The following is a 14,141-nucleotide window of genomic DNA, read 5'->3' on the forward strand; positions in this document are numbered from 1 at the left end:
CTCAAGCTCATCTCCTTAGCCATCCGAAGACCATGGAGCAAGGCCTCGTACTCAGCCGCATTGTTAGTACAAGGAAACATCAACCGTAGCACATAATGAAACTTGTCACCTTTAGGGGAAGCCAATGCAACTCCAGCCCCCGAGCCCTCCAATTGCCTAGACCCATCAAAGTGAATAGTCCAATATGTATTATCCGGCTTTTCTTCAGGCACTGTAGCTCTGTCCAATCATTGATGAAATCCACCAAAGCTTGAGATTTAACAACAGTGCGTGGTACGTATTTCAGACTATGAGGCCCAAGTTCTATAGCCCACTTAGCCACTCTCCCTGTGGCTTCTCTGTTTTGGATGATATCTCCGAGGGGAGCAGAACTAACCACAGCGATGGGGTGACCTTGGGAATAATGCTTAAGCTTCCGGCTTGCCATGAACACACCATAAACAAGCTTCTGCCAATGCGGATACCGCTGTTTGGACTCGATGAGCACTTCACTGACGTAATAAACCGGCCGCTGAACCGGATATTCCTTACCCTCTTCCTTGCGTTCCACCACCACAGCCACACTGACGGCTCGTGTGTTAGCAGCTACATATAGTAATAAGGGCTCCTTGTCAACCGGAGCAGCGAGGACTGGGGGCTCAGCCAGCTGTCTCTTCAAATCCTCAAAAGCAGTGTTAGCAGCATCATTCCAGACAAAGTCATCAGTTTTCTTCATCAACTGGTACAGTGGCATGGCCTTTTCACCCAAACGGCTTATAAACGGGCTCAAAGCAGCGATGCGGCCTGCTAGACGCTGGATGTCGTTGACGCACGCCGGCTTAGCCAGAGAGGTGATTGCCTTTATCTTTTCCGGGTTAGCTTCAATGCCTCTGTTGGAAACCAGGAAACCCAGAAGCTTACCTGTAGGAACACCAAAAACACACTTGGCCGGGTTAAGCATCATCTTGTAAACCCGGAGGTTATCAAAGGTTTCTCTAAGATCATCAACCAGAGTCTCCTTCTCCCTGGATTTAACCACGATATCATCCACATAGGCATGAACGTTGCGCCCAATCTGGTTATGAAGACAATTCTGCACACAACACTGGTAAGTCGCCTATGCACTCTTGAGTCCAAAGGGCATAGACACATAACAGAAGGCTCCAAAGGGAGTGATGAACGCCGTCTTCTCCTGGTCCTTAACTGCCATTTTAATCTGATGGTATCCAGAATAAGCATCCAAGAAACTTAAGCGCTCACAACCCGCCGTAGCATCAATGATTTGATCAATACGGGGGAGAGCAAAAGGATCAGCCGGACAAGCCTTGTTTAAGTCCGTGTAGTCCACACACATCCGCCAGGTGCCATTCTTCTTGAGCACGAGCACCGGGTTAGCTAACCATTCTGGATGAAAGACTTCGACAATAAACCCGGCCGCCAAGAGCCCGGCCACCTCCTCACCAATGGCTTTCCGCCTCTCCTCATTAAACCGCCGAAGGAATTGCCTGACCGGCTTAAATTTCGGATCAATATTGAGAGTGTGCTCAGCGAGTTCTCTAGGTACACCCGGCATGTCAGAAGGTTTCCATGCAAAAATGTCCCTATTCTCACGGATGAACTCGATGAGCGCGCTTTCCTATTTTGGATCCAGATTGGCACTGATGCTGAACTGCTGAGATGAATCACCCGGAACGAAATCAACAAGTTTGGTCTCATCAGCTGACTTAAATTTCATGGCCGACTCATGCTCCGTGGTCGGCTTTTTCAGAGATGTCATATCTGTTGGGTCAACATTGTCCTTGTAAAACTTCAGCTCCTCTGTTGCACAAACAGGTTCTGCATAAGCCGCGTCACCTTCCTCACACTCCAAGGCTATCTTCCGGCTGCCATGAACCGTAATGATCCCATTGTGACCCGGCATCTTGAGCTGTAAGTATACGTAACACGGCCGTGCCATGAACTTGGCGTAAGCCGGCCGCCCAAAAATGGCATGATACGGACTTCTTATCTTGACCACCTCAAAGGTCAATTTTCCCGCCCTGTAGTTGTATTCATCCCCAAAGGCCACTTCCAGCTCGATCTTGCCAACTGGATAAGCCGACTTACCAGGCACCACACCATGGAAAACAGTATTGGACTGGCTGAGGTTCTTATCAATCAACCCCATACGACGGAAGGTCTCATAGTAGAGGATGTTGATGCTGCTGCCCCCATCCATGAGCACCTTAGTGAACTTATATCCTCCCACCTGAGGATCCACCACCAGGGCCAGGTGACCCGGATTGTCAACCCGGGGAGGGTGATCCTCCCTACTCCACACAATAGGCTGCTCAGACCATCTCAGATAGCGCGGAACCGCCGGCTCAACAGCATTCACAGCCCTCTTATGAAGCTTCTGATCTCGTTTACACAGACTGGTGGTAAACACGTGATACTATCCACCATTGAGCTGCTTTGGGTTGGTCTGGTATCCCCCCTGCTGCTGTTGATGACCCTAGCCGGACTGCTGATTAAAGCCCCCTTGAACATTCTGAGGATTAAAATTTGAGCCGCCGCCCGGGCCATGAAAATCGCCAGCGCCTGAGCCGCTGCCCGAGCCATTGTTGCCATTAAAGGCATTGGAATTCTTAAAGGCTTTCATGATTGCGCAAGGCTCATTCAAAAGCTGCTCAAGCGTTGGCCCGGAACCGCCGGCTCGGGGAGGTGGCCTCCCCTTGCGTCGCTGGTTGTTACCCTGTGAGCTGGCATTGGCCACAAACTCTATGCTGCCATCAGCCTTACGCTTGCTACCTCCTTGGTTTGCCGGGTTATGCTGAGGGCCCTTGCCATTGCCGTTCTTCTTTCCCTTCCCTGTCCTTTCATCATCTGACGCGGGGTCCTTGGTACTATCAGAGTCGGCGTACTTGACGAGAGCCGCCATCAGCGTACCCATATCATTGCAATCGCGCTTGAGCCGCCCGAGCTTCATCTTCAGGGGCAGGAAACGACAATTCTGCTCCAGCATTAAGACTGCAGAGCCGGCATCCATCTTGTCAGATGAATGTATTATCTCTTTGACCCGGCGAACCCAATGTGTCGTAGACTCACCCTCCTGCTGCTTACAGTTAGTCAAATCCACAATCGACATAGACTGCCTACAGGTATCTTTGAAGTTTTGGATGAACCGGGCTTTCAGCTCAGCCCAAAACCCGATAGAATTCAGTGGCAGCCCTTTCAACCAAGTGCGGGCAATCCCATCTAACATAATGGTGAAATACTTGGCCATTGCCGCTTCACTGACCTCCAGCAACTCCATGGCCATCTCGTAACTCTCGATCCAGGCTTCGGGTTGTAGATCAGCCGTGTAATTAGGCACCTTCCTAGGCCCTTTGAAGTCCTTGGGTAGACGTTCATTGCGGAGAGCCGGCACTAAACAAGCGACACCTCCAGTACTCGTAGGGATACCCACGTCGACGGAAGCCGTCGGATAAGCCGGGGGTGGCTGGTAAGCCGTCAACTGAGGCACCTGCTCCGCCTCTTGCCGTGCTCTGTCTTGGTCTGCTGCGTAAAAGGCTCCATTATGAGCCGTCGGATGAGCCGGGCCGTGGCCAGGAGGCAAGTCATGGCGTCGGACGTTGCTTGAGCCGTCTGAAGGAGTTCCCTGACCCGGCGGGTTTCAACCGCCGTTGGAGAGTCACCATCAATTGGGAGAGCCGCCAGCCGCGCCGCCGCGGCGACCATGTTTTCCAACGGGTTGGCATAATGACCCGGCGGTATTGGTACGTACTGAGGCGGGGCAGGGTTCACCCGGGGAGGTCCCATCACTTGGGGCTGAGTTGGCGTCCCCGCCCCGGGCACTATGATCTCCGGCGGGTTACTAGACCCTGCACCCGGTGTGTTGAAGAGGTTTCGAGGATCGTAAACCGGAGGGAGTCAAAATTGGGCCTTTTGATGTCTCCTTCTCATGACCTCATTGGACGCGTTCTGATCCATCGTGAGCCGGAAGGACTGCGCCTAAATCAACTGAGTCTGGGCATCGAGAGCCGCCCTCTCCGCCGCCATCCTGATCCCCTCCGCCGCCAGATCCTCCTTGGCCTTTGCTAGATCCAACTTCAACTGTGCCACCTCCGCGTCATGTTGAACTTGATCTGCTGGAGCTACCATAGCGGTCAACAGGACCGTCATCTTGTCTGTGAGATCCATCAGCACCTGAGCCGGCGAAGGCACCGAGCTTCCTGACCTGGAGGCGGGGTTCTGAACAGGTTGCGCGCCGGCCATGAAGATTCCAACCCGGCTCGGCGGTTCAAAGGGGTCCGGAATGCTGTCGCCGTCGGAACAGCCCCTGAGCCTGCCATCCTGAAGTTGATATAACGAATTTGACTCATCCATGGCCGACTCGCCGCCAGAGCCGGCAGCCGTCTCATCACCAGATCCAGACCCTTCAGAGAGTCCTCCATGGACGCATCCCACGAAAGCATGCTTCAAGGTAGGTAGAGCCCGGGCGGGTCGTGCGCGCTGAGCCGTCTCGATGAGATCGGCGCAAAGATCCGGCTCAGGGCCCGGCTCACCAATCTTGCCAATGAAAACATGAATTCCGCCGAAGGGGACCCGGTACCCGTACTTGATTGAGCTGGCGTCGGGGCCCCGATTTGCATCGTCGATGTAGAGCTTGCTGCGACGACTCTTGGTCATCCGGCCTACAGCGTATCCCTTGAGCCCTTCGAAGCTGCCCTTCAAGAACTCAAATCCACCGTGCGCCAGCCCCACGGTGGGCGCCAACTGTCGTAGATTTATCACGGCAGATGTCCTCGTGCAAGGACTTAATCGTGGAGCCATCGCAGCTAGGAAGCTTAAAGGGGTTAAACGGGACAAGGAACACGAGGGTTATAGTGGTTCGGCCCCTTACGGTGAAGGTAAAAGCCTACGTCCAGTTGAGGTGGTATTGATTAGGGTTTTCGATGACCAGGGAGCTTAACTGCTATGCCCGGCTCTCGACTTGATCTTCTTCCCCCAAACCGCCGCCGGGTCGTCCCTTTATATAAAGAGGTTGACGCCCAGCGGCTCTCAGAGTCCCGGCCGGCTCATAACAGCGTCCGGCTCGGACTCCTAGCTATTCTTGCCTTACACTACAAGCTTTACCCTAACGGCGGCTAATACTACGGGCCTTAAGCCATCTCCGGGTCTTGGGCCCGTTGGCCGACCCGCCGTCTTCAAGTTTGGTACTGGGCTTCGCGTGATGACCATTATGAGTAACCCGACCCCTCCTGGGCGGGTGACTCCAATGGTTACATCCTCAACGGTGTGCATTGAGCATTTTAGATAATTCTACCCCGTGGCACAAGACCATTTGAACCCCTCAGGAGATTTAGAAAGACGGTGTTTTCTTGCGTTTCTTTTTTTGGTGGACTTGAGTCATAGGAACACCGTACTATTAAGAGGGGGTCCGCTTCGGAAAGGTTTGGATGTAATCTTCACGTACACTGTCCTTGCACCCTATTCCCTTTCCCGGCAATTGAGCTTGTTCATCATTATGTTTGAACCTTGGCAGAACCGGCTAAGCTGTAGTACCGCTTCTCACAATGGTAGTACCGCTCCAACGGTACTACCGCTGTGTAGTTTGGCTCCTACTTCCGCCTATTTCGTGGGTTCTGTATATGAGCAGTAGTAGAGCGGCAGTTCGCCACGGTAGTACCGCTCCTGCGGTACTACGGGGCTAAATGCCTCTCTACTACCGCAGATCTATAGGGTCTCTTTGAGCTAAGCGGAAGTACCGCTGCTCTCCACGGTAGTACCGCTTAAGCAAAACTACCGCCGAAGAGTACTGCGGGGAGTACCGCTTATTTGCCTCGTTCTGTTGTGGTCTATTCAAATCCTGGTGCTTGCATTATTCCTGGATTTATTTCAGGATTTCCGGCGATACGCTTTCAGTGGGAGGAGATGTTCCCGTCGATGATGAGGCGTCTACGATGACTTCGTAAATCTCAAGATGATATGCCGGCTCAGTCTCTCGGAGGTGCTCATAGGGGTAGGGTGTGCGTTCATAAGGATGAGTGTATGCGCGTATGTATGAGCGCTTGCGTCTGTACTGTGTTCAAAAAAAAAATCGAGAGTGGTGGTTCTGGCTTCCTGTTCTCTTGTTAACGTTTCAAAATCTGTTCTGTTGCAAATGTTCGGCGTAGTACTTCTGCGTTTTTGGTTGCAAATACAGTAGTTGACTTGTATACCGAGAAGAATGCTCAGCCTAACTCTGAACCGTCCATTTCTCTCTGGTGTACATTCTGGCCCTGCACTGCAGTGCCGGTTCACAATCCGTTCCGTCCGTTGCAAATGCTCGGCTCCTCTTTATTTTTTCAGATAAAGAGTACTTTAACCTATTTTGTCGCAAGGGCATTTACCGAGACTGAATATTTTGGTGCCCTTGTTATAACATGATGGATTGGCCGGTAATAATTTCTAACGCTTTTTAATTTGGCAGACCATAGACTGCAAACAACAAACTACTAAACGACTTGCCGTTTCACCCTGCTCAACCTGATGCTGCAGCACTTGCACTTCTTGCTGCTTCTCACGGCGGCAAGAAATCTGGCGTCCCTTGCATGCACAGCGGAAGCTTCACCCGTCTAGAGTGTCCTAGACCATCTAAGCTACATCCAAAATGATATAAATATGCTGATACAAAAAACAAATAAAATTCAAAACCAAAAGCTAAACTGCCACGGCTACTTCCAGAGCAGCAGCACATCAAATGGTATTCCAGGCTTTACATTGAATGATTGGATGAAACATCATTTGCCATTCAAAACTCTAAAACAAAACATCACTGCACTAGCATCTCCAATTCAAACAGCCACTAATAATCTCTTAATATTGTATTAACGCAACTTCTAATATCTCTAGGAACAGATAACTCAAAAGTCCCACTTCCGGAGTTGAACAAAAGCCTGGCCAATAAATCTCTTATTGTTCACAGCAACGAAATCAATAGACACCAGCAACCAGCATCTATTGCTACCGAGATCCCTCCGTACCACGTCAATGATCCACTGGTACCTTTTTCTCGAAAAGGAGGATTACCCAGGGCCCCTGCATCAAGCGGTGCACACAGCCATGGTCTACCTACTTTCCAATATGGCATCGAGGACAAGGCCCCAGAACCTCGAATTGAACGGACGAGGGAACTCTTCCCTTGATGTATCTATCCGCTGTCTCCACAGCTCTATGAGCTTCCTCGAGAGCTCTCTTGCTCAACGACCAGCATTGGCCAATCATTCTCGCAATTGGGAATTTGGCGATGTTACAAGTTCTCCTATCGTAGCCATAGGTTATGTCGAGCGTGAAGCGCTCGAGTGAATGTGTTCGCTCGAGGATGTGAACTGTGAGCTCAACTAGGCTCTTGGCAGAACAGAAGCCCGTGATCATCACCTTCCTGAGACTGTTATTCCGGCACTCGAGATTTTGCCTCCGGTATTCAGTGTCGTCTCCAACAACAGGGTCATGCATCATGGCATCCTGCTCTACCTGCAGATACATATGTAGGATCAAATACCATTCTTCTGATCACAAAAGTGTAACACATTAATAGCAGCGATAGCTCTGAGAGATGTATATAGTGACTTACGCGTAGGACGAAAGATTCCAAGGCAGGAGAAGCATCAAGAAAAGAAACCAGAGAGAAGACATCATAGTTCGGAGATGACCAGGGTTTAACGAGAGAAATTTTCAAGTTCTTGAGGTGGGGGAGCTTGGACGGCAGCATCGGAGTGTTGGCATTCTGAAAAATAAATCCCAAGATTAATCATGCTTTATTTCAACATACAAGTGTTACATACATACACATACACATACTTGCGTGGTCCTTATAATACGATCATTGAGACATTAAAACCAACACATACCTCAATACGACCGGCGAGCAGGGTGAGGCTCTCAACATTTTGCGCGATGGACGGAAGGCTAAAGCGAGCATAAGAGAGAATACCAGACAGGTTGACAGGTGAAATATCTACATTCTTAAGTTGCGAAGAATTTCGGACATAGATGACCGGTGTCCCACAATAGCGAAAAGAGCAAAGACGCGGAGCATCTATCTCTACCACCTTCACCATCTCGCATTTTTGAACACTGAGGAACTTGAGCTGCTGCAGCGTACAAGGTATTTTCAAGCATATTATCCCACTACATGCTTCAATCTCTAGCCACTCTAGGGCGGATGATTTAGACAGCAAGTGCCCTAATCCATCCTCAGTAACGTGGACATAACGCAGACTTAAACTTTTCAATCTTCTCAACCGCCCAAGTATTGATGTGGGATGAAAAGCACAACCAAAGAGGCTAAGAGACTGAATTGAACTTGCAGCTGCCTCATTAGACAAAACCGAACACGGGAAGCTGTAGATTTTATTGACGACTAAAGGCAACAGCAAGCTAAATTCTTGGATCCCAGGTTTAATGATTCGGAGCCACCTGTCGAGGTAGGAGGCTTTGATATCTCTGCAAGGGCCAATATCAAGTTTAAGTGTCTTCACCTTCACCCCATTGTGATAATGGTTTGTAAGAATTTTGTCAACTTTGTCAATGAGATGGGTTTTCCATTCCTCAGTTTTTCTGTCCAAACCAAGTGTACGCTCACTGAGTATGAGGCTGGAATAGCTTCTCCAGGAACGCCGAAACCTACGGGACACACAGGCAGCATGAGCAGCATCTTGTATTGGCAAGAGAGAATGTATATGATGTATGATGTCCTACAGAACCAATGTTGACAGGTTCAACTGTTAGCTAGTAGCTGACTGCAATAAATAACACCAGCAGTGGTGGATTCATTACCAAAGTCCTATGTACGTGTTCCTGTGCTAGCAGTTGTGTTAAAAAAACATTGTAACTAGGATGATGCTTGATTGCCGGCAACACATACCTCTGGGAGTTCCTCCAGACCATTTGTTTCAGTTGATGAAGCCTTCGACCCGCTACCTGCAACACAGCAGAGCAAGAGAGAAGTATCAACTCTCACGGGCCAGTGATGCCTGAACAAGGAAAGATAAAAATGAATTAGAAAAGAAAGAATCCGGAATAGTCAGCCAGTTAGGCCTCATTCGTTTAATCCCTGTCAAGAACCTCACCGATTTAGCGGTGGAATTCGAGATCACGTCTCTGATTTGGAGACGGATCGGGAGGAGATCAGGCGAAGAAGAAGACTACGAACCCTAGCTACTTTACTCTAGAGATAGGAGATAACTTTTCTTCTTACTTCCATTCCAAGCTTGTCTCGGCTTATAAGCTGCCGCGAAATTACGAGAAATTGGATCATTTGCCCCACTTTACTTCTCCATTTGATCATTTGCCCCCCCTGAGAGGCTACCGGGTGGGGCCCGGGGCCACTGTCATTGAGACAATCACAGGGCAAATCATCCAACCCCAAGTAAAGTGGGGCAAATCATCCAATCCCCCGCGAAATTACAGTGAGTGAAAACAGAAACACGTGCACACACACACATAACAGTAAATGTTGGAATTACACCAGTTCTTTCACTGTTGTTTAATGTGTCTCATCTGAGCCGTCCATCTTCCTTTACTCGCTTGCATCACCGTTGTCCGTTAACTGACGAACCATTCCTCGAGTTCTTCAGAGATCGACAGTGCTTCCCTTCTTCAGTATTCTTGGCTAGGTCGAGGTCCTGACAATCCCACCCCCGCGTGGATTGGGATCCAAACCCCACCGATTGGCAGGGATCCTGACAAGCTAGTAAGGATAATCTAAGATGGCAGGGATCCCCTGGGGCTAACCGAATGTATATATGGTAGCAGGGATTTGAGCGATGACAGGGGGGGAGGGGATTAGAGGGGATTTGGTGGCTTATATGAAGGAGGAATTGGTGGGATATCTGAGTCTGAGACTTGAAATCCCCAAACCCCTTCAAACCAACAGATTAATTTTCGCCTAAGACAGAAGAAGAAGAAGCCAGATCCGAGATGGGTTCGTGAGTAAACATACCTGCTGCAGGAGAAGTATGAGGTTTCAGCAGCCGATGCCGATGCCGATGGCGCCGCCGTGTCCTGCTCACTGCTGCGTCGTGGATCGCCGCGAATCGGGATCGACAAGTCACCGGGCGTAGCCGCACACGACGGGGCGACATGGTGAAGGAACGCCCCACCGATTGCTACCAGTTTCGACGGGATGCTTGCTCTCTCTTCTATTCTCTCTGTACTTCCTAACTAAACGGGGAGTCCGTTTCCGTTCCGTACCTTGTTACGTTTGGCCCCCACCTCACCTCTCCATCGACTGGCCTCCCACACGCACGCCCCACCGTTTTTCTATTCTCTTTCTGGTTGTCCATGCTGGTTTTATACCGTGTTTTACAGCATCTTCACTCGCCCCCCCCCCCCCCCCCCCCCAACAGGCTCCCCGATACCTGTTTTTCGCGGGCGTGAAAAAAACACCCCAGTCACGCTCCAGAATCTCACTTTTCGCCGGTTAGTGCCAAATTTGGCGCCGGCGGACCCATGCCGAACCCGGCACGCTGGGGGGAAACTTTTTTGACGCGAAAGCGTGGTGGACCCGCCGAGTCAGCGACCAGCCGCGTTCGTTGTCCTCCCGCGGGGGAATCAATGCCAAGGCTGCCGTCGATCAACCTTCCATTGATTCCTCATGGGCGGCGGAGTGATGGCGCGGCGACGCGCCTCGCCCCCTCCCGCCACGCGTACACACGCATGCCGCCCGCTATAAAAGCCGCCCCTCCCTCGCCGGTGGCCGCACACACTCCTCTCCCCCCTCGCCGAAGACGAACTTCTAGCCCTCTCGCCGCCGCCGACCCTCTCGCCCTCTCCCCTCTCTCCTAGCCCTCCTCCGACGACCATGGCCGAACGCTACCCTAGCGACGGAGCGGCGGCCAATGGCTTTGGTCGCCGCCACCTCCACGAGGACAAGGCCCGCCTCCTCTACGAGGCGGACTACCCGGCCCCGCCGGACATGCGGGTGCCGGGCTCCTGGAGGCTCAGCGTTGGCGGCGTCCCGGTGCCGCCGGCGCCCACCGGCGCTGATCGACGCGCCAAGATCGCGCGCATCCGCTTGTCGTTGCCGGAGCACGCGCGGAACGAGCTGAGGTACGCCACCGACAGCAACGCGCTATGGACGCGTACCTCGACCGCCGCCACGCTGACCAGCTCGCCTCCAACAACGACGTCGAACGGGCGGCGACAATGGTGGGGCGTCCCTGGGCGCACGCTCGAGGCCTTCCTTGAGCACATCGAGGCCGACAACGAGCCGCGGTTGGAGTACCCGGCGCCCCTTCCTTCTCTTGCCTCCGAGGAAGCTCATGGACCTCGAGGAGAATGGAGACGGGCTCATCGTCCTCGTCGGGCTCCCGCTCCTCCCCGTCAAGTCGGAGCCGCGGGAGACGCCGCTCGGGCGGCGCACTCGTGGCGGCGCCCTCATCATCAACGAGGGCGGACCTGGCCTCTCTGCTCCATCCTCCTGCCTCGTCAAGCCAAAGACGGAGCCGGGGCTCATCGCTGTCAAGAAGGAGCATGAGGCCATGGCCGCCGCTGACGAGACCGCCCTCAAATGGGCGCGGGACGACTACATCCGGCTGGAGATGGAACGTCAGCGCAACACCTTCGAGGAGATCGTCCCTTGGCGCCACGGCCGCGACGAGGACGGCGTCGTCCTCCTCGATGACAGCGACGACGACGCGGCAGGGCCGTCCAAACCCCCACACATCAGCGACGCAGGTCAGGGGTGCAGTAAGGACGGCGACGGGTGCGGGCATGGCGGCGTTTACGACGGCGGCGACGACTACACCAAGTTCTCTGCAAACGCTGCATCCCGCGGCCGTGGCGGCGGCTCTGGCAGGTTGGTTCTTCCCGTGGCAAGGGGAGGACAGGAGGAGGCGGGCACAGCAGCGATGGCGGGCGCTCTGGCAACAGGGGGCGTTGTGGTGGCGGCTCTGGCCGGGCTCATCCCGATACCCCGCGCTGCCAGATCTGCGGCAAGCCCGGGCACACGACCAAGGACTGCTGGTACCGCTACGAGGAGGACGACGATGACTCCCAAGATGAGGACATGATCGCCGCGGCTTCTGATGGCTCCTATGGGGTCGATACAAATTGGTATGTTGACAGTGGTGCCACCAACCATATTACCAGTGAACTTGAGAAGGTCACAATGAAGGAAAAGTACCATGGCAAAGATCAGATCCACACTGCAAGTGGAGAAGGTATGAGAATACGTCACATTGGTCATTCAATTTTTAGTACCCCTCGGCGTAAAATTTATCTTAAGAAAATTCTGCATGTCCCTAGTGCCAATAAGAATCTTCTTTTCGTTCATAGAATTGCCATTGATAATCATGTCTTCCTCGAATTTCATCCTTACTTCTTTTTTTATCAAGGATCAGGCAACGAAGAAAATCCTCTATCGAGGTAGATGTGTTCGAGGGCTTTACCCACTGATTCCGGAGCGTAGAAGATTCAATAAAGAAGTCCATGGTGTTGTCAAACTTCCATCAACACGGTGGCATGATCGATTAGGACATGCTTCTTTTTCTTTAGTTGAAAAATTTCTTAGGAAAAATAAGCTCCCGTTTGTTGGTGAGCGTCATCTTGATACAATTTGTGATTCATGTCAATGAGCTAAAAGTCATCAGTTACCTTATCCAATATCCACTAGTGTCTCCACAAAACCATTGCAATTAATCTTTTCTGGTGTTTGGGGTCCTGCCCCTAGTTCTGTTGGTAGACACACCTACTATGTGAGTTTCATCGATGACTATAGTAAATTCTCGTGGATTTATCTTCTTAAGAAGAGATCTGATGTTTTTCGAGTTTTTCAAAACTTTCAAGCTCTTGTTGAACGCAAGTTTGACCGCAAGATTATTGCTGTCCAATCTGATTGGGGAGGGGAGTAGGAGAAGTTAAACTCGTTCTTCCAAACCCTTGGCATCTCGCACCATGTGTCATGCCCTCACGCTCACCAACAAAATGGCTCTGCCGAACTCAAGCACCGTCACATTGTTGAAGTTGGGCTTGCCGTCCTCGCAGGAGCCTCTATGCCTCTAAAATTTTGGGACCAAGCTTTTCTCACCGTTGTTCACATTATTAATATGCTTCCTAGCCGTGTTATAAACAATGAAACTCTGGTTGAAAGACTTCTTCACACCAAACCAGACTACAGGTCTCTTCGCGTGTTTGGATGTGCATGCTCATCCAATCTTCGTCCATATAATCATCGCAAACTCATGTTCTGTTCTACGCAATGCGTGTTCATTGGCTATAGTGCTCAACACAAAGGTGTAAAATGCCTAGATGTCTCCACCGGCCGTGTCTATATCTCTAGGGATGTCGTTTTCGATGTCACAAAATTTCCTTGCGTTGATCTTCATCCTAACGCCGGTGCACTACTTCGCAAAGAAATCCTTCTTTTGCCACCTCATCTCACCGGCCTTGATCAAGGGGGAAACAATATTGATGATCAACTTCTGACTAATCCTACTAATAACATGCATGAAACTTGTGCTGATGGAACAGGAGCGAACAATGGAGAAAATGGCATTGAAAATGACTCTAACGGTGAAACTATTGATCCTCATTTTATGTGTCACGACACGGGAGACAGATTCCCCTCGGGATCTGTTCCACGGCTGGCGATCCGATCCTCCTCGGGATCCATGGCTGCAGGCGCAGGCACAGAGACTGGATCCTCCTCGGGATCCCGTGACGCAGGGACAGGCGCAGGTGCGCGCGCCACCTTTGACTCTGCGGGCATCACGCGCCCGCCAGGAGCCGGCCCAGGCGACGCACGGTTCCGCATCCAGCCCGTGGTCTACAAGCGCCGGACCGTGATTGGCTCCACAAACGCAGGCCCCAGCGCGGATTCCTCCACGCCCGCTCAGCCGACCGGCGCAACCTCCATGCGGATCCGCCATAATTGGAGCATGATGGGCTGGGCGACAGACCAGGATCTTTTGCGGCTCCAACAGGCGCTGAGAGGCGGTCGCTGGCCACAGAAAATCCGGCTAGCCCAATCCATACGTCCACAACTACGGGATCTGCTGCTGCCGAAGAATCTATGCAGCCGCATGGATCTTCTATGCCTACGGATCCAACTACATCTCCGCGACGTACACGACTACAAAAAGGTGTGACACAACCTGTTAACTACAAACATATACTCAAATATGGTATGGCTTGTT

General features: G+C 51.8%; 1 protein-coding gene across 3 annotated transcripts; it reads right to left on the bottom strand.

Moving 5' to 3' along the window:
- Window positions 1-6,649: 6,649 nt before the first annotated feature.
- LOC109756878 (putative FBD-associated F-box protein At1g61330) lies at window positions 6,650-10,260 on the bottom strand. 3 transcript variants are annotated; one of them, XM_020315715.4, is made up of 5 exons: window positions 9,947-10,260; window positions 8,870-8,925; window positions 7,854-8,628; window positions 7,577-7,729; window positions 6,650-7,476 (listed from the first exon to the last, which is right to left on the bottom strand). In XM_020315715.4, the coding sequence occupies exons 2-5, from the start codon at window positions 8,890-8,892 to the stop codon at window positions 7,075-7,077; spliced, it is 1,353 nt and encodes a 450-aa protein (XP_020171304.1). In that variant the 5' UTR covers window positions 8,893-8,925; window positions 9,947-10,260; the 3' UTR covers window positions 6,650-7,074. The 3 variants fall into 3 exon arrangements, with proteins under 3 accessions (XP_020171304.1, XP_020171303.1, XP_020171305.1); XM_020315714.4 differs by having other exon boundaries at window positions 7,854-8,699; XM_020315716.4 differs by having other exon boundaries at window positions 8,870-8,978; window positions 9,947-10,224.
- Window positions 10,261-14,141: the final 3,881 nt, after the last annotated feature.

Source organism: Aegilops tauschii, chromosome 1, assembly GCF_002575655.3.
Source record: "Aegilops tauschii subsp. strangulata cultivar AL8/78 chromosome 1, Aet v6.0, whole genome shotgun sequence".
NCBI lineage: Eukaryota > Viridiplantae > Streptophyta > Magnoliopsida > Poales > Poaceae > Aegilops > Aegilops tauschii.